General features: G+C 43.7%; 1 protein-coding gene across 2 annotated transcripts in view; it reads right to left on the bottom strand.

Moving 5' to 3' along the window:
* Positions 1-1,905: 1,905 nt before the first annotated feature.
* C18H16orf78 (chromosome 18 C16orf78 homolog) overlaps positions 1,906-20,679 on the bottom strand; it is a 34,392-nt gene continuing 15,618 nt past the window's right edge. Inside the window, exons 4-6 of one of the 2 annotated variants that reach the window (XM_055099190.2) lie at positions 13,413-13,668; positions 10,846-10,960; positions 1,906-4,962 (exon numbers count right to left, since the gene is read on the bottom strand). In XM_055099190.2, the coding sequence (XP_054955165.1) occupies positions 4,726-4,962; positions 10,846-10,960; positions 13,413-13,668 (608 nt within the window). In that variant the 3' untranslated portion in view covers positions 1,906-4,725. Of the gene's footprint in view, positions 4,963-9,942; positions 10,961-13,412; positions 13,669-20,679 lie in introns of those variants that run through there. The other variant, XM_003819805.5, reaches the window with a different exon arrangement.

The raw sequence follows: 20,679 nt of genomic DNA, 5'->3' as shown, positions 1-20,679 counted from the left end.
GGGATGATACATATTTGTTATTGTTTGGGGAGAAATTATTAGCCAGCAAAAGAACCAATAAGTATCTCAGTTCTCCTCAGAAACTACCCTTCTTCCACTGTGTGTGGCCTTGGTAGAACTGGCACTTTAGGTGCTCCATCTTCCCTGGGCCAAGGGATGGGGGCCTTGACCCTAGAGAGGACAATGAGACCCTCTTTCTGGAATTTGTATCTTGAACCAGAGAGACTAGACCAGGAAATGATTGGACTGATTTCCAGAAGCTACTTGACATCACGCACACACACGTAGGAACACACACACATATATACGTATATACATATATACATATAAACACACACGTATGCACACCACATGCACATACACCAATACATATATAAACATACATACATATACACATGCACATATATTTTCCTTTTTTTGCCAAAGTTAGGTGCAGCCATCGCTAGCATCATCTTCACATGTCATCAGAAACCACACCACTCATATTAGGCCCTGGAACACACGTCATTCAGTAAGTGCTCAACCAGTGCATATTGGGTAAATTAAAATCCTAGAAATAAGAATGAAGTCAGGGCTGCTTCTTGTGATTTTGACTTGTGTTTTGTTCATCGTCTTGGAGAAGATTTTGAAAGCCTGAGATTGATGACCTTTGTTCTCTGTCTCCCTCCCTTGCCCACCTTCCCAGAGGAGAGTAGCTTTGCGCTCAGTTACCTGCCACAGAAAGGTTCTGCTGCCAAGCAGGGAGTTGAAGGGATCTGCAGACAGCCTGCCTGTGTTGGTCTGGAAGCCCATGCTCTTTGAGGTGAGAACTGGGGTGAGAGGAAGGCATAAGCCTCAGAAGAAAGCATGGCAGTGGTGGGGGTAGGGGGTAGAGAAGTGGTTGTTGTGAGTGGAGACTTTGTGAACTTTTTGGGCTGTGACCTGCAGCAATTCAGCAGTGACCAGTATAGGTTGGCACCTACCCCAAGGTATTGCTCTGTCCAGGACGTTGGGGGTGTAAGAGACGGAGCCCCACTAAGGGATGGAAATTGAATTTCCACCAGTCCAGCTCAACAGGGGCATGAAATCAGATTTTTAGTGATTTGATTTAGGGGGCTCTGCCATTTCTCCTATACTCAAGTTTGTGGAATAAGTCTCAAAGCTACTACAGTGGCAGGAATTTTCATTTTTTGGTCTTTGTTCATTACTGTATTACAAAGCCTGGCACATTGCCTAAAACACAGTAGGCACTCAATAAATGTTAGTGCTTAAAGGCACATGTAGAAAATGAAAATTTCCTGGGTGCCTGCTAAATGCTAGAGACTCTTGAAACTTCACTTGGATTCTTCTTTTCACACCAACACTTGAAACTTGGTATTTTCTTTCACATTTTATTTCTCCTCCCTTCCTTCCTTCATTTCTTCCTTCTTCCCTTCCCAATCCTTTTCCAGCTGTCTGAATGTATTTGCATGTGTTCTTGTAAGCAGTGTGTTGTTGTATGTGTGTATTTTCAGTTTGTGTTAAGACTAGAGTGTCACTTCTCATCCTGTTTCCCATCTTTTTCACTCACCTTGTTTTGCCATCCACCAGCACCCAGACATTCCTGCCAGTGCTAGGGTCCTTAAATAGATCTCCTGGGATAGAACTTTGGAATATACGTCCAGGAGTGGGGCTGCTTGCTAGGTCCCTGCAGTGTCCATGTGTAATTTAACCTAGAGCGGCTGCAGTGGCCCACACTCCTACTGCAAGGCATGAAGCTTCCTTCGTTTCCACATCTGTGCCAACATTGGCCTTCCCTAGCTTTCTAACATGTTTCAGTCTCATAGAGTGGTACCTCATGGTTATTTTAACTTGCATTTCTTGCCCCGATTTGGAGGAAAAGAATTGAAGTCTCAGAAAAGTGATGTTAGTGAGTAGCTGGGCTTGTGTTCATCTACCCGAGGCTTAGGCTCGAGGGTCCGGCTTCCCCTTGGATGGGCTGACGGCTCTGCCAGCAGCCGGGCCAGACAGCGTGGACACCGTTAGGAGAGTAGCCTTCTGCTGTGATAGAGCCCCACCTGGTGGCGCAGGAAGGGAAGGGGAAGGGGAAGGGCAAGAGGAGGGAAAGAAATGGAAGGGGAGAAATTTACTCCAGCAGCTGCACAAGGCCACGCCCTGCCACAGTCATTGCACACCTGGAGGACATGGGCCAGGCCTTAAGGGACTTAGGTTTAGCCTCTGCCTCTGGGAGGTGGAAGGAACTAGAATAGCTTCACCATTGAGGAGCCTATTTTTTTAGCAAACGAAACCGGAACTTTTTTTTAAAACAAAAAACACTTAGTATATTTCTTTTTAAAATGTACTTTTAACTAAAGTACAATATACCCATATAAAGGGCATAAATCCCAAGTGCACAGCTCAATGAATTTTCTAAGCTAACTGGCCTCCAGTGGATCACATACCCCCTCTTCCAAGGATAGCCACCATCCTGACTTCCAACACTATAGATTAGGTCTAGGTTCTATTTTTTTTTTTTTTTTGGCCTGGGTTGAAGGTTGTATAAATGGAACTCCACAGGTGTTCTTTTTTGTATTTTGCTACTTTTGCAGAATATGTTGTGTATAATGCATCCATATTGTTTGGTCATTCTTGTTTTCATGCGGTATTCCATTGCATGATTATACTGCAAGATATGCTTTCTACTGTTGACTGATGGATATTTGGGTTGATTCCAGTTCTTGGTTATATAGAATAAAGTTGCTGCAAAAGTTAGCACATGTCTATTGGTGCACACATCCATTGGCGCACACGTCTATTGGTGTACACGTCCATTGGTGCACACGTCCATTGGCGCATACGTCCATTGGTTCATACGTCCATTGGCGCACATGTCCATTAACACACACGTCTATTGGTGCACACGTTCATTGGCGCACACGTCCATTGATGCACACGTCTATTGATGCACACGTTCATTGGCGCACATGTCTATTGATGCACACGTCTATTGGCACACACGTCCATTGGCACACACATCTATTGACGCACACGTTCATTGGTGCACACGTCTATTGGTGCACACATCCATTGGTGCACACGTCTATTGGTGCACACGTCCATTGGTGCTTACATCTATTGGTGCACATGTGCATGCAGTTCTGTTCAGTATGTATGCATAGGAAATACCAGACCATAGAGGAGTGTATATTCAACTTTACTGGATGCTCCCAGTTTTCCTAAGTGGTTGTGCCAACCTGCAGGGGCAATGGCAAGAGTGTGAGAGTTCTGATTGCTCCAGATTCTCACCAATGGGCTTTGCCATTGCCAGTCTTCAGCCATTCTAGTGTGTGCGTAGTGATTCTGCATCGTGTTTTATAACTTGCATATCCTGATGATTAATGACATTTTTTATGTTTATTGGTCACTTGGCTATCCTCTTTTGTGAAGTTTCTATACTAATAGAAGCTTTTGCCTATTTTTTCCACTGAGTGACCTGCCTTTTTCTTACCAATATATATAGGAGTTAAAAAATATATCACCTGGATAGGAGTCCTTTGTCAGATATGTTGTCAGAAGAAATATCTTCTCTTGCTTGTGTTGCTGGCCTTTTCACTCTCTTAGTGATGTCTTGGATAAGTAGAAATTCTTTTCTTTTCTTGAGACAGGGTCTTGCTCTGTTGTCTAGGCTGGAGTGCAGTGGCATGATCATGGCTCACTGCAGCCTTAACCTCCTGGGCTCAAGTGATCCTACCACCTCAGCCTCCTGAGTAGCTGGGACTACAGGCATCCACCACCATCCCTGGCTAATTAAATAAAGTTTCCTTTTGTATAGATAGGTCTTACTATGTTGCCCAGGCAGGTCTTGAACTCCTGGCCTCAAGTGTTCCTTCTACTTCAACCTCCTAAAGTGCTGGGATTACAAGTGTGAGTCGCTGCACCTGGCCAGAAATTCTGAATTCTAATATAATACAATTTATTACATTTTTCTTTTATTATTGGAGCTTGTTGTGTTGTGTTCAAAATCTTTTTGCCTACCCCAACGTCATGGAGATTGTCATCTACCATTCTTCTAAAAACTTCCACAATCTGCATCCATCTGAAATTGATTTTTGCATATGGTGGGAAGCAGAGGGTCAATATTTTTTCCATATGGATATTTAATTGACCAGCCTGATTTATTGGAAAGACCATCATTTCTCCACTGCACCGCAGTGTCACCTTTGCCATAAACCAGGGGATAGTACACGTGTGAATCTGTTCCTGGTATATGTGTTTGTCTGTTTCTGTATCTGGTAGTAACTGTTTTAGGGAGTGCAATAGAATTATACTATTCATAAGGCAATTTCAGAGTCTGTAAAACACCCGTTTAGAGTGTGCTGCAGGTGGTGCTGTCTGCTGATGGACGCTGGCTTGGGGTTGTCTGATAAAAATTCTTTTCTCAATGCAAGCTGTGAATCTTAGGACTCACTGTGGGCTCGCCTGGCCAGGATGTCAGGAACATGAATCTACGGCTTCTTATGCTTGTGAGGTCCAAGAATAAAAGCACTCTGCACCCACAGAGGGAGCCATGTAGCCTCAGCTGTTTTGAGTGGGACAAGGTCTCTTCTCTGCTTTCGTTTCCTTTCCCTTTTCCAGTTCACGCCGAACCCAAGAAAAACCTTCAGTCTGGCGCTACAGGTGCATCTGGCGTCTGAGAGGTGGGCTTCCCACAGCAGTTCCTCCTTGGAGGTTCTGGAGGCACCAAGCAATCTCTTGAGGATGTGGCATTCAGCTCAGCTGGGGCTGGGCTAGACCTCCTGCTAACGTTACTTCATGAACAGGGTTTTTGTGTTGATGTACAGGTCTCCAAACAGGGGCCTTGGGATTGCAGAGGGAGAAGCTCCCCAGGCCTGGCTCTGAATGTACCACTGGAGGGGCAGTGGGATGGGCCTGCCTCCCAGGGCCATCAGCCTGGGGCTCAAGCTCTGGTACTTTCACTGGGCACAGATGGGCAGCAGGATGTGGCTGTGGGGACAGGTCGAGGAGAGCGTTAAGCATGTGGGTTCCAGCAGCAACTCTACCATGAACTCAGGGGAATCATAGGGGGATACTCCACCCATCCCTGGGCCTCTGACTCCACCTTTGGTCTCTGTATTATGGGTTGGTTGTGTTCTTCCAAATGATGTGTGGAAGTTCTATCCCCTGATACCTGGGAATAATCTTATTTGGAAACAGAGACTTTACAGATATAATCATGTTAATAGAGTGGGCTCTAATGTAATAGGACTGGTGCCCTTAAAAAGAGACAGAGGCACATGGAGAAGAGGGCCCTGTGAAGATGGGGGCAGAGACTGGAGTTGTGCTGCCACAAGCCAAGGAATGCTTGTGGCTGCAAGAAGCTAAAGAGATAAGGAAGACTCTCCCCCAGAGGTTTTGGAGGGAGCATAGTCCTGCCAACATCTGGACTTTGGACTTCTACTCTCCAGAACTGTGAGAAAAATGCCTGGGCTGGGTGTGGTGGCTCACACCTGTAATCCCAGCACTTTGGGAGGCCAGAGCTGGAGGACTGCTTGAGTCCAGGGGTTTGAGACCAACTGGACAACATGGTGAAGCCCTGTCTCTACAAAAAATAGCTGGGTGTGGTGGTACATGTCTGTAGTACCAGCTACTAGGGAGGCTGAGGTTGGAGGATTGCATAAACCCAGGAAGTCAAGGCTGCAGTGAGCTGTGATCATGCCACTGCATTCCAGCCTGGGTGACAGAGTGAGACCTTATCTCAAAAAAAAAAAAAAAAAAAAGAAGAAGAAATAATCTGTTGTGTTAAGCCACCCAGTTGTTGTACTTCATTCTAGCAGCTCTGAGAAGCGAATGTACCCTGTCTCTGGGCTTGCTTCTCCAATCTGTCCTTCACCACATCATTTCCTGCTCCAAACCCATTAGTGGTTCCTCATGACCCCTGGAACATCATGGATACTGGCAGCATCTCCCATCTAACCAATTCTAACCCAAATCCTGACTCGTGCCTTTCTCTCTTTTGCTCTTTCCCACTGCATTTCATGGCACACCCGACAGTCACTCAGGCCAAAGGATGGCTCAAGGGTCATTCCTGAGTCTTCTCCCTCTTGTCCACACTCAACCTGGTGACAAATTCTTTCAGCTCTACTTCCAAAATACATTCTCAATAATTTGCTTCTATCATGGCCATCCTACTTTAAGCCTCCAACCTTGTCTTTCTTGAACTGCACACTAGCCTCTTGAGGTAGGCTGATTGCAGAATTTCCCACAGTCTTGGACTGCTCCCTGCATCCAAGTTATTTGAAACTCTTTCCTTCTATAGGTACAGGTTATTTCTCCATCCTTGAATTTGAGCTGACCTTGGGACTTGTGTTGGGCACTGAAGACTAGAGTGAGGTGGGAGTGATTGTGTGCCATTTCTGAGCCTAGTACTCAAGAGACCTTGTGTACTTCTTGGAATGCTGCCACCATGAGCACAAGCCCAGGCTAGCTTGTTAGAGGAAGATCTGCATGTAACAGAGGCTAGCCAGCCCAGACAAGGCCACACTAGACCAGCCAGACCCAGTTAACCCACTAGCTGACTGCAGACGTGTAACTCCAGCCTAGCTCAGCTAAGCCTGGCCAACAAAGATCAGCAGAGATGCTCAATTGACCAGTGGAATCATGAGAATTTGTGTTGTTTTAAACTATATTTTGGAGGTTATTTGTTACACAGCTGTAGCTGACTGATATACCTCCATAATCATCTCCAGGCTTTCTCCTTCTTTCCCACAGAATATTTTCTCCTCTCAGAAGCCAGAGGGGCCTCTCCTCGTACTTATTGCCCTCCAACATGATTTTCTGTTGCAACTAGAATGATCTCCAAACTCAGGACCATAGCCTCCAAGGCCTGACCTGATCAGTTCTCCCAACTCTCTCCTTTGTTCACTCTGCTTCCACCACACTGACCTTCCTGCAAGTCCCATGAACATGCCTTGGCTTTTGCCATCCCCTCTGCTGCAGCTGTCCCTTCAGGTCTGCTCGTGGTGGCTCCTTCTCATCTTTCAGGTGCCAACCCAATCACTTCCTCCATGAGGCCTGGCCTGACCACATTGGCTAAAGCCATCCTCTCCTACCCTCCTCCCAGTCACTTTTCTTGCATTCCACCATTTTTAGTTTCTCATTACTTGCTAAAATCTTTGTCATTACTTGCAAAAAAAGCCTTTTGCTGAAGTGCATATTATTTGTGTCCCCAACTAGAACGTAAGCTCAAATCAAAGGAATGCTTTGATTCACTGCCGTGGCCTTAGTAGTTATAACAGTTTCTGGCACATAGTAGGTGTTCAATAAATATTTGCTAAATGAATGAATAACAAATGAATAACAATAACCTTCGGGGGTGAGGGGAGCCTTTGTCGTGAAGCTTGCAAACCCTTTGAGCATATTATCTCCTGCCACTGTGCTTCCTGTTAATCATCCACTCCATCCAGACTGACCTACCTGCAGCTTTCCTGCCATGCCACGCTGTCTCTGGCCTCTGAACCTTTGTACATTCTGTTCCCTCTGTCTGCTCTTTCCTCCTATACAAAGATCTTGGAAACTCCTATTTATCCATAAAAGTGTGACGTTAGACATCTTCTCCTTTGAGAAGCTTTTCCATCATCTGCTGTTCCCAGTCCATGGTGAAGGGCCTCCTCCCCCTGTTCTCCGAGGACATTTGATTCCCTTCACCTCACTCATCATGTGGTGCTCTCAAATAGCTTGTTATTCCTCTGTCTTCAGGACTGTAAACCGCATGTGGGCAGGACCAGGTTTTCTTAATGACTGCATCCCTGGACTCCCATAGGGGCAGGGATGTCACACCCATAGGTGGGTGCTTAGTAACTATGTAATGGCTGAGTGTTAGGATTGAGGAATATGACTGGAGGCCAATGGACTAGAGGAGATCAAGGTCTGCCCTCTTTCTCTGACTGCACATGAATCGAAACCTGTGAAAAGTCAGGGACAATGTGGGCCCTGGGTGGATTTGGAGAAGCTGAGAGTGGATGCAGCATTTGGGATTACACACATCCTCCTGCTACTACCAAGCACAACACAGTGAGGAGAGCTCCTGATTAAGGCCAAAATGCTGACATCTCCCTCAGCTTCTCTGTGACATCAGAAGGGCTGGGCTTCCCTTTTTTCTGAATACCTTTCTCACACTGGGGCTCCTAGTGAGTTGTGGAGGAATGGAACTGATGTATGACTCCAGCTCTTCAGGAAATGATCCAGGGGTCTTAGTGGACCACAGGGGAAGTATAGCACATCAGCCATGTAATACAGCTGGTGGAGGGGAAAAATGAATACATAAAATCTACATGTCATCTGGAAGTCAGTCCTTATTACAAGAAAGGAATCCAGCCACTGGCTTCATGCCTTATTCTGGGTCCATTTTTGGCTATTGCATTTTTTTTTCTTTTGAGGTGGAGTCTCACTCTGTCTCCCAGACTGGGTGCAGTGGCGCTATCTCAGCTCACTGCAAGCTCCGCCTCCTGGGTTCATGCCATTCTCCTGCCTCAGCCTCCCGAGTAGCTGGGACTACAGGAGCCCACCACCATGCCTGGCTAATTGTTTGTATTTTTAGTAGAGACAGGGTTTCACCGTGTTAGCCAGGATGGTCTCGATCTCCTGACCTTGTGATCCGCCCGCCTCGGCCTCCCAAAGTGCTGGGATTATAGGCGTGAGCCACTGCGCCCAGCCGGCTATTGCATTTTTAAAAGGGACACACTAAGGATACTGCAGAGATAATCAAACTGAATAATATCACAGAAAACTGTGGAAAAAACAAGTCGGAAGATGAAATGGCTAAATGGTCACTGTCATATTACATCGCTATGGTTAATATATCTGACATTTAACTTTTTAGGGCCATTTTATCTGTTGTTTAATTTGTTCCTCATCACTAGTCCTGCCTGAATGTGAATATTTACCAGACAATGAAGGCTAGGGCCATCAATGCAGGATAGAGGTTGGCGGTGCTCTCCCTAGCTGCTGAGTCTGTGATACTGAAGTGAAGGCCTCTGAGGATGCTTTCAGATTTGATTTTGGTTGAGGTAATATTGACAAAGTGCCTGACACTTGTGATGCTCAGAAAATTTGTTTCCTTTCACCTTTTTGAAGCACTGTTTCTACCCAAGGGACTGGTATTTGCTGGAGAGAGGGAGTATCGCTTAACCCTTTGCAGCTGTTTCCTTGGATTCTGGCTTGGGTCTCACTGTAGTTCTGTCTAAACATCGCTTGCTGGATCCCAAGTGTCCTGCTTAGTAGCTGTGTGAGTTTAGGCAAGCTACATGGGCTCATACTTCTCTGGCCTGCCCGCTCCTTGGAGGGGTGTTGTATTCCTTAGTGGTGACTGCAACCCTAGGGTGGGCTGGCGTGGGGTAGGGGCGGGTGGGTCCGGCAGCCTCCAGGGCCTCTCTCTGAGCCCCAGTGGCAATGACTTTCAGTGGAGAGACCTACTTACCTTCAAGAGACTACTTTAGAACCTCAGGGTAGGATATGGAAATTTAAAAGTACATGGAAGGAAAATCCCTGCTATTTTAGTATACGGAGTCAGGGAGTAAAACCTGCTCACAAGACTGACTGGAGTAGTGGTTGCCCAGCCGAGATTCTGTACCGGAATATCTCTGGGGTGTGGCCTAGCTCTTGGAGGCCCAGAGATCATTAGATGTTTAGGTTTGCCATGAGCAGATGTGGATTTGGTATTAGCAGCTTTTCCATGGGGATTGACGTGCCTAGTTTTGGGGATCCCTCTCAGAAAAGCAGCGGCTGGAAAATCAGCTCCTCATCTACCCCAGTGAACTACGAAACAGCCCACATTTGTATGGAGTTCTTGGCTGTCACTGACTGTGCTCCCTGCTTCACATGCAAGCTCTCATGTGCTCTTCACAGCACTCCTGCTCAGCACATACTGTCATTAAACCCACTCTACAGGCGAGGAAACAGAGGCACAGAAAGGTAAAGTAACTTTCCTGAAGTCACACAGCTATTAAGTAGGACACGTGGGATTCAGACTTGCTTGAAACACTTGCAGGGACTGGAAGGGCCTGAGTTTGTGACCTTGATTGGCCAGCATACCCAGATGGGAAGGCTGTGTCTCAAAAAATTCCTGCAGGATTGGCCACAGTCATGCAAGAAAGCAGGGCAGGAGACTTGGGGAAGATACTGTTTTCATCTCAACCCTGCCGTTTCTCATCTATGTAACTCTGAGCAAGTTTCTTGCCCTCTGTGGCTTCTTTTATTCAAATGAATAAGGTCCTGGACTTGCTGATATTGAGGCACCTACCAGCTCTGAAAGGTTTCAGGTCCCCTTTTGGGGTCTGTGGTTGTAAGCACACAAAGGTCTCCTTCCTTGCCTCCATATGTTGATAGCATTTCCCTCTCTCACTGCCCCAATCAGTCCCCCACTCTGCACACAAGGAAGCCAAGTCCCCACAAAGCCAAGTCGTGCCATGGGCGTGGGGCATGTGTGTGTGTTCTCAACCAGCCCCTTTACACTTTGTCCTTTCTAATGTCCCTCTGAGGACCCTGGACCCCCCCCCCCCACTTTTTTTTTTTTTTTTTACTCCTAAGCCTTCCTTCCTAAGAAAACCCTTTCTAAGGATTCTTCTTTTGGTCAGGAGAAAAACCACATTTTCTCCTATGCTGGTTCTGACTCGGATGTCAAGGACCAGTCTTACGGAAGCACAATGATCACACAGCCGAGGCTTGTTTTCTGATTGCTTACTTTCTAAAGGGATGCGCTAAGTTGGAAGGACCACTTGTAGTGTGCCAGAGGATGGCATCTGGAGGTGAAGGGTCCCATGACAGAAGGAGCCTGAAGGTGGTGGCGAGAGGAGCTATTTAGAGGGCCATGCTGGGTATTCCAGTGAACACCTTTTTAGCATCTATGTCCTCTTCGACCATGTGGGGGTGGATATCCACATTCATTCCTGCATCCTTGCACAACTTGAGCAAGGTCCGAATGTTCTCCTTGGATAACCTCAGGTATCTGTTCAAGAGAAGGCAAAAGAGGTCAGTTGAAGGTGGAGTCACAGCAGCTTCTAACTTTATTGAAAAGAGCTTAGATTTAAGCAGCAGTAAGTGTGGGTGCTCTGCAAGGGGCTGTCTCCCCCAGTCATCCATGGAGCTGATAGAGACTTTATAAGACAGTGGGACACCCCACAAAGGCGGTGGGAGTTTGCGTTTGTGTAACTCTTTTGGCAGTCAGTTGCCTCCAGAGAAAAAACATTCATTATCTTTGACTCAGTAACCCCACTCAGGTCCTCGATATATCCCAAGAAGAGAAGTCAATGGAAAGAAAAGCTATATAAATAAAAGATGTTCATTTTGAGATTGTCAACAACAGGAAAATGAGTAAATCCACCAACAGAGAATTGGTCAATCTGATAATGGACTACCTCATGTCAAGGATCTTAATTAAAAGGCCATAGTTAGAATGGCATTAGGAAGAAGATGGTGCCACGTGGCTGTGACAAAACCAAGTGGGGAGAAAAGACAGAATGTGAATTGTTATGTGATTTGTCACTGTCATGCGCACATACACTGAGAGAGGTCATGGGCCGGGAAAGATACAGACAGTGGAAATAATCGCTGAGCAATGTTGCAGGCATAGCGGTGAGCATTTGTTTTTAATAATATCCACACAATTTAAAAATCAGACCATTGATTTAGAATATTAGCTAGAGCCCCATAATTCTGATACTGAAGAATGGGATCAATCCCATTTGTACTGTGTGATCCAGAGAGCTCCTTATTCTACCAGCAACTCTGACCTTGGTCCCAGCTTTAGTATAGGGTGTAGGCCCCCTACTCAGGCTGCCTGCTGGTTGCTTACTTTGCCACAGACTATGGGAGAGGAGCTGTGTGTTGATATAATGTGATTTTCTGCCTGTTAGGAATGGCCACTGTTCTTTAAGATCTTCCCAGAGCCTACCTGTTCTTATGGCCAGCTCAGACACCCTCACCAATCCCCACACTTGGACTACTTTTTCCCTGATCAGCATAGCCTCTGAGGGTCTCATGCATATGTATATGGGGACACCCATTACGGTCTCATCCAAGTGCTGTGGCTCACATCTGTCATCCAGCATTTTGGGAGGCCAAGGAAGGTGAACCACCTGAGAATAGGAGTTTAAGACCAGCCTGGGAAACATGGCAAAACCCCATCTCTACCAAAAATACAAACATTAGCTGGGTGTGGTGGTGCATGCCTATAATCCCAGCTACTCAGGAGGCTGAGGCACGAGAGTGGCTTGAACCTGGGAGGTGGAAGTTGCAGTGAACCGAGATCACATCACTGCACTCCAGCCTGGGCGACAGAGAGAGGCTGTCTCAATAATAATAATAAATCCCACTCTGAACCACTTCATTCTTTTCTTGGATGTTTCTTGAATGACTTCATATGCTATCTCTTCAAATATTCTTTCCCTCTCTTTGGAGGGCAGGAGTCCTGTCCAAATCTCTTTCCCCCCACCATGGAACCCAGGTAGGCTGTCTGTTGCCCAAAGTCAATTAGAACCACATGGCCCATCTGAAAGCCAGGGCCAAAGTCATCCACCCATGGAACCAGCCAGCAAAGGCAGTCTGCTGAGATCTCTCCCTGTTCATCTGGAAGCCAGTTAACCATTCTATTCATCCATCCTTCTGCCAGTCAGTGAGCAGAGCAGGACTTTGTGATGGAGTTATTAGATTGCCAGACATTTGAGGCCATCTTAAACCTATAGATGAGTTTACTGATGTCAACCTTACAAGGATGATGACAACTACATTACTCTGTTGTTTTGTTTCCTTATTTGCTAAAGTTTCTGAACTTTGTCAGTTACAACTTTACAGTAAAGGAAAACACTGGGCTAGGGAGAGGGATGCTTGTTTTTTGATGGGGGAATCTGGGCTCCATTGCTGAAAACCAGAGAGCCCTGATAAACAGCACAGAGAGCAAGTGAGAAGGGAGACTCTTTGGGAAGAGCAGTAAATATCAAATGGTTTCACACTTTGTTCATGATCCCTTTGACAGTCTAAAAGTCCAAACATGCAGCAGGTAGGTCACTGAGGATGGTGGCTACCATCACCAGCAACTCAACCCCACAGTGCAAAGGATCGTAGGGAAATCTTCCTATTAAGACAAAGCCACATTCTTTCCTTTTTGAGTAATATTGAAACAAATGGAAATATTGGGAGGGTTGTTGAAAGGTGTGGCATCAAAGTGGCAGCAGCTAAATGACATGCCCATTCAGGGGATGGTCTATCAGCAGGTGAGCTGCTGGAAACCCACTGGCTTGAGCCCTGGAGCAGTCCTTTGGGACCAAAGGGTGGAGCTCAGCCACACCAAGCCCCTACTCCTAGATCTTCAGGCTAAGCCAAGGTGTTTGAGCCAGGGACAAGAGTGAGCAAAGCCTGTTCCAGGACCCCACCCCATCTGCCCAGGGGGTGGCAGCTCTCACCGGCAGCTCAGCACCTCCTCTGGCTTCAACATCCTCACGGTTTCCATCTTAGGTTCGGTGCTTTTCTCCATGAGGCTCTTTAGCTTGCGTTCGTAAGCCATGTCAGGCATCTTGTTGGACCAGTCTCTTATGAAGGTTGCCCTCCGGCTGTTAAAGGTACCCTCCTGTAACATGGGATCTAAGACAATGCTTTGTCGACGGAATGGGTTTGGCCGTTGAGTGGACTCTGGGTCGACTGCATCCTTGATGTCTGTATCTGAAATTGGACAGATGCCATCAAAGAGTTAGACCGTGGGAGACGTGAGAGGTGGGGTAGGCAGGAAGGGGATGAAGGCTGGAGGAATGCATGGACTTCAAACAGTACCTGTTCTGAGATATGAGGTCTTTTCGTGGCTTCCATAGGTTCTCTATACCCCTTCTCCCCTTTCTTTTTTTGAGACTGAGTTTCCTCACTCTGTGGCCCAGGCTGGACACAGTGACACAATCATACCTCACTGCAGCCTGTATCTCACAGGTTCAAGCGATCCTCCTGCTTCACCCTCCTGAGTAGCTGGGCCTATAGGCACATGCCTCCACTCCTGATAAATTTTTATATTTTTGTGGAGCTAGGGTTTTGCCATGTTGCCCAGGCTGGTCTTGAACTCCTGGGCTCAAATGGTCCACCTGCCTCAGCCTCCCAAAGTGCTGGGATTACAGGCATGAGCCACCGTGCCTAGCCCAGGTTCTCCTTCTTTATTTGTTCAATCCTTTTACCCCTCCCTCCTTTCTCCCTGCCCTGTTCCGACTCCCTTCCTTTCCCTCCTTCCCCCTTTCTGCTTATTTCAATCTGTTCTCTCCATCCTCCCCAGCAGGAATTCCTCTAAGTGGAATGAGCCTAGAGGAGGTAGCCTAGAGGATATCTTCTGATATCCCAGGGAAGGTATCAGAAGAGAAAAGCTTTGAGCTGGGTTTAAAAGGGCGGATCGCTGATCAGTTAGAAAAGGAAGGAAAGGATCGCAGGCAGAGGAACAGAATGTGTGAAGGCACAAATACACGAAATGTAATGGTAAGTGTCTGATGTGACCCAAATATGGGGTTTGTACCAAACAAAATGTTGTTGGACTTGCAGGGGTGCCCAATATTTTGGCTTCCCTGGGCCACATTGGAAGAAGAAGAATTTTACTGGGCCACACCTAAAATCTGCTAACACTAATGATAGTTGATGAGAAAAAAAAATCGCAAAAAAAGAAATCTCATGATGTTTTAAGAAAGTTTACAAATTTATGTTGAGCCACATTCAAATCCGTCCTGGGTCCCATGTGGCCAGCCTGAAGGTTGGACTAGAGCTTGGACACCTTAATATTTTTTTCTTGCTAAATTTCCTTCTAAGTGTTTTATGTATTTTTACTCAGGAGGATGGAATATTCTCTACTCATTTCCATTTCTAACTGGTATGACAAGTATATAGAGAAAAGTCTACTGTTTTTTAAAAACTATATTTGTCAGCTGGGCATGCTGGCTCATGTCTATAATCCCAGCACTTTGAGAGGTGAGGCAGGTGGACCATTTGAGCCCAGGAGTTCAAGATCAGCCTGGGCAACATGGATTGAGGCCAGAAGTTCAAGACTAACAAAGTGAGACTCCATCTCTACCAAAAAAAAAAAAAAAAAATTAGGGGTCTGGTGGCACATGCCTGTCATCCTAGCTACTTGCGAGGTTGAGGTGGGAGGATTGCTTGAGCCCAGGAGGTCAAGGCTGCGGTGAGCTGTGATCACACCACTGCACTTCAGCCTGGGTGACAGAGTGAGACCCTGTCTCAAAAACAAACAAACAAACAAACAAGCAAACAAAAAACTATAGTTGTCTAGTATACCAGCAACCACAGTAAATTTTATTACTTTTTAACTAGAATTTCATGAGTTTTGCAGATATACAATCATATTAGGGGAAAAAATGAACATATAATTTCTCAAAGATTTATCAAAATTATATATTATTTTTAATATATATTACATTTGACAGACCCTCTAGAACATTGCCAATAATGATGATAGGGATTATGCTTCATTTTTTTCCTGATTTTAAGTAATTTGGGCATTGCATCATTTAGAATGATATTTGCCCCTATTTGGGATACATGTTTTATAATATTTTAGTGGTTTTATCCCTGGTTGACATAGAGTTTTTACTGGTGATAATTGCTTGATTCTATTCATTGCTTTTTTTTTTTTTTTGCCATCAACTGATATAATCACATTTTTTCCTTTAATATGTTGATGTAATAAATTGTGTTCTTAGATATCCTGATAATGAACCACTTCTCACCTGCTGTAATAAAGCCCACTTGTTCATGGTGGAATTCATTTCAGACATTGTACATTTGATGTATTTTCATACATTGAGTATGTTTGCTAAAAATTTTTAGATTTTTGCATTTATATTATTGGCCAACTTTTTTGGTATAACTTTTAATATTAAAGTTCTGCATTAATTTAATAGCTTTTTAAATTAATGCAGAAATGTCTATATTTTATACAGTCTGTAATAGTTGAAGTAACGTTAGAATTATTTGCTCTTTAAATGTTAAAACCTTGCATGAAACCATTTGTCTTAGTGCCATTTTTTAGTGGGAAAATGTTAATTATTTTTCAACCTTCACTGCAGAAATTGCCCTATTCAATTCTTCTGCTCTTTATTGTACCAATTTTGATAATATATAGTATAATAGAAAATCATCCATTTCCTTTAGGTTTTAAAATGTATTGTATAGAGGTATAGTATTCTATTACAATTCTTTTATTTTATTTGCATCCTTTCTCACATAAAATCTTGTGTATTTTTACTCTTCTTTTTAACAAGGCTTATGATTACTTCATAGCAATTGCTTTCATGTCACTTGCTTTTTCAAAAAGCTAGCTTTATATTTAGCCTTTTAACAACTTTTGATCTTGATATTATTCATTAATCCCAGCCAGTATTTAATATATTAATTTTCTCTTTTTCATAGTAATTCTTTCTTCTACTTATTAAACTAATAAAAGTGTTGGCATTTTCTTTTATTATGTGTTTTATAAAGAATTATTACTTTTAGTTTTTACTGTAAATTTTCTTCTGAGCATATGTTTTACCTATGTCTCATAGGTTTTGGTATGAAACAGGCTTATTTCGCTATTTATTTTCTTTGATACAAGGGTAATTTGGAAGTGTGTTTCTTAATTTCCAATTTTTAAAGTTGAGGGTTATTTCTAATTGTTGGTTTAGGATGATGTAGGTGGCCCTAAAATCTCTACTTTTTTGGATGTTAATTTTTTTATGACAAAGCACACAGGTGATTTTTGTAAATATTATTTGGATATATAAAAATACATGTTCTCTATTCATATGTAAAGCTACAGTTTGTTAACTGCATTGTTACATTCTTCTATGTATTTCCTGTTATTGTCTATATGATCTTCTATTTGGTTCTGAAGGAGGTGTATTAAAATTTACCCCTATAGTGGGGAGAATGGGAGGGAGATGTGGGTTGGAAGGCTATGCATCGGGTTACTATGCTGTATTAGTCTGTTCTCATGCTGCTAATAAAGATGTACCTGAGACTGGGTAATTTATAAAGGAAAGAGGTTTAATTGACTCACAGTTCCACATGGCTGGGGAGGCCTCACAATCATGGCAGAAGAGCAAGGGACATCTTACATGGCAGCACGCAAGAATAACTTGTGCAGGGGAACTCCCATTTATAAAACCATCAGATCTCATGAGACTTATTCACTATCATGAGGACAGCATGGGAAACACCTGCCTCCATGATTCAATTACCTCCCACCAGTTTCTCTCACAACACCTGGGAATTGTGGGAACTACAATTCAAGATGAGGTTTGGGTGGGGACACAGTCAAACCATATCATATGCTCACTACTTGGGTGATAGGATCATTTATACACCAGGCATCAGCGACACAGAATTTACCCATGTAACAAACCCGCACATGTACTCCTAGAACCTAAAAGTCGAAATAAAATAAAATGTACCACTATAACTGTATGTTTAACAGGTTCTCCCTACATTTCTAAATGTTTTGTTTTATTTATTTACCTACTATTTACCTACTACATTTTTTGATGTTATAGGTTTATGGTTATTAGTTATTCTCTTTAACATTTAAAAAGATCCCTCTTTTACTCTATGTGTTTCTTTTAGCCTCAATTCTAACTCATCTACTTGCATTTCCTTGTTGTTTCTTTGCTTTTCCTTTTGTCATAAACTTTTCTATCTCACCTGGTTTTAAATGTGTATCTAGATTTTCATTTTAAATTACTTCCTAATATGTTGCTTCTAGTCTCTCCTAGAGAATTTTCTGCAGATGAAGGAATGTATGGCTGATAAAAATCCCTAAATATTTCTGAATCTACAAATATAAGTCATTCATTTAATAGTGACTTATGTGAGTTGGGGTCAGTATTATGGGGGTCTTTACTCTTAGTAATGCATATGTGCTATTCCACTTCCAGGTTGATGGCAGGCTGATTTTTTTCCCCTTGTAAGTAAATTATTCTGTCTGTAAGCTTGTAAGATTTCATCAACAAAGTTTGGGAATTTTATCAGGATATTCCTAGTGGAAATGCGTCTAGACCTCCTACAATTACATAAATGCAGAGACAGTGGCCTGAGGTGTGGGTGTGACCTGCCCAAGGTGTCACAATGAGTTAGTGGCTGAATTAGGACTCTTTATGGTACATGGTGCTCTGGCATGGTAGCTGGTCCTTGACAGGGTGATAAGGTCAGGTGGCCTCAGCAGTCCCTGTTTGTGCGTGGAGGAAATTGGCGCTATGCTCTGGGAGGATCATGAGCTGCACATTCTCTTTGACACAAATAAGGAAATTCCTTGGAGAAAGGGCAATCACCTTTCCTGAAACATCTGATCCTCTTCCATGCAAGGTGGGTCTCATGAAGGAAGGAGCGATAGCAATATAAAAAGTAATGACAATTACACAGATTAGCTAACATGTGTTGAGTGACTCACATACCAGGCAGTGTTCAAGGGCTTTCTGGCAGTGGGGGCACTTTAGTCTCACAACCACATCATATCCATTTGACAAAAGGAGAACATTGAGGATCAGTGGGATTAGGTAATGTGCTCAAGATGCCACAGATTGTTAGTGGTGAACCGAGGACATGAGCCCACATTGTCAGAGCCTTTTTCTGGAAGCCTGTCCTGGCCACTCTTTTGGACAAAAATGACCCACATTCCTGGGTTTGTGCCTGAAGAGATAGGTTATATTTCTAGTGAGCCATGTTTGGGACACCAGAAGCACACTCTGTGCTCGCGGAGACAAAAGGGGGTATGGCCTTCTAGCCCTGTGCATTAGGAATGTATCCTTGGCCTGGCATCTACACAATATTCTGGACATAGGTGCCCAGGGAGGGAATTCCCTTTCCAGTCTACTACTCAGACTTTGCCAAGATTTACTTTGGCAAGGTGTTACAGTTGTTTTCCCAGGATCTTTTCCTGGCTCATAGCCAGAGCAACCTTTCTAAAATTTAAATTCAATTTGGTAATTTCCTTCGTAAAACTTTTCAGTGACTTGCTATTGCACTCAATAAGGTTTATGTTTTGGAAAGGCCAATCTGAGACTTCTGCCTTCAGCCAAGATGGGGTAGCAGGGATTCGATTTATCCTTCCACCTTAAGCAATTAAAAAACTGGGCATGTCATATGAAATAGCGGTTTTAAGACATTGGACAACACACAACACTGGGCAGTGATCCTTGAGTGAGGGGAAAGAAATGAGGGGAGCCCCATGATTGCCCCAATCTTCATTTGGAAGATGCTTCCAAGTTGCAGCACGGGGTTGCAGGGAAGCCTAGGCAAAGGCAGAGCCTAGCAGTCCCCTTGAGTTGGGGAGAGAAACCAGATAATTTAGGTTAAACCATAAGAGCTAGAACAAGAGGAAAAAGCTGCACCAAGAACTGCAAAGTTATGCAAAGATTCCTCTCAGCTGAGGACTAATCGGCACAAGCCGGAAAAGAAAGTACTCTAGTGAAAGAATTAGTAGACAAGAACATGGCAACAGCTAGTATGACATACTCTTGTTATGCCCTCCAAGGCAGGGTCACATTAAGAAGAGACACAGAAGATTTAAAATGACCCAAATTGAAGTTCTCGAGATGAAAATAACAATATTTGAAATAAAAATTATATTGGATGGGATTAACAGAAGATTAGGTATTGGAGAAGAAAAGATTAGTGGACTTGAAGCTATAGCACAAGAAACTATACGAGATGAAACACAAAGAGAAAAGACTGAAAGATGAAGAAAAACACAAGATAAATTTTGGGACACTAAATATGTGTAATTGGGGTGCCTGAAAGAGAGGGGAGAGAATGGAGAAATGAAATAAATTTGTGAACAAATAATGTCCAAAAATTTGTCAAATTTGATGAAAACTGTAAACTAAGAATCTCAACAAACCCCAAATACAAACCCAAGAAACATTAAGCAAATGACATTAAGGCACATCATAAGCTCCTTTCTTAAAAGAAAATCTTAGAAACCAGAGGAAAAAGATACATTACAGAGGAACAAAAATTAGGAAGAGAGCCAGCTTCCCATTGCAAACAAGCTAGAGGACAGTACAGCAACCTTTAAAGTATTGGAAGAAGAAAGGTTGACAATCTAAAATTCTGCACTCAGCAAAACTGTCTCTCAGAAACAAAAGTGAAATAAAGAACTTTCTGGATATACAAAAGCTATATGAATTTATTACCAACAAAGCCACACCACAAGATACGTTAAAGGAAAATCTTCAGGTAGAAGGAAAATTATTCCACACAGAAATCTGGATTCAATGAAGAGCACTGGAAATGTTAAATGTGTGAGTAAACACTAAAGTCTCTTGAAAACATAATTGCTTGGGGCAAAAATCATAACACTTGCGGGGTTTATAATATGGAAAAATATAATGTGTGGCAACAACAGCATGTAGAAGGGGAGAGGAGAAATGGAAGTATACTCTGATAGGGCTCTTATGTTTACATAAAATGAAGATAGACTGTGCTAGTTTAAAAAGGTATTCTACACACTGTAACAGAATCACTAAAATTATTATTATTATTTTTTAATACAGAGTCTCGCCCTGTCGCCCAGGCTGTAGTGCGGTGGTGCAATCTTGGCTCACTGTAACTTCCACTTCCCAGGTCCAAGTGATTCTCCTGCCTCAGCCTCCTGAGTAGCTGGGATTACAGGTGTGTGTCACCACGCTTGGCTAATTTTTGTATTTTTTTTTTGAG

The sequence above is a fragment of the Pan paniscus genome, chromosome 18, assembly GCF_029289425.2.
Source record: "Pan paniscus chromosome 18, NHGRI_mPanPan1-v2.0_pri, whole genome shotgun sequence".
Taxonomy (NCBI): Eukaryota; Metazoa; Chordata; class Mammalia; order Primates; family Hominidae; genus Pan; species Pan paniscus.
Note: the sequence above shows the minus strand (reverse complement) of the source record. Positions and strands in the feature narration are given on the sequence as shown.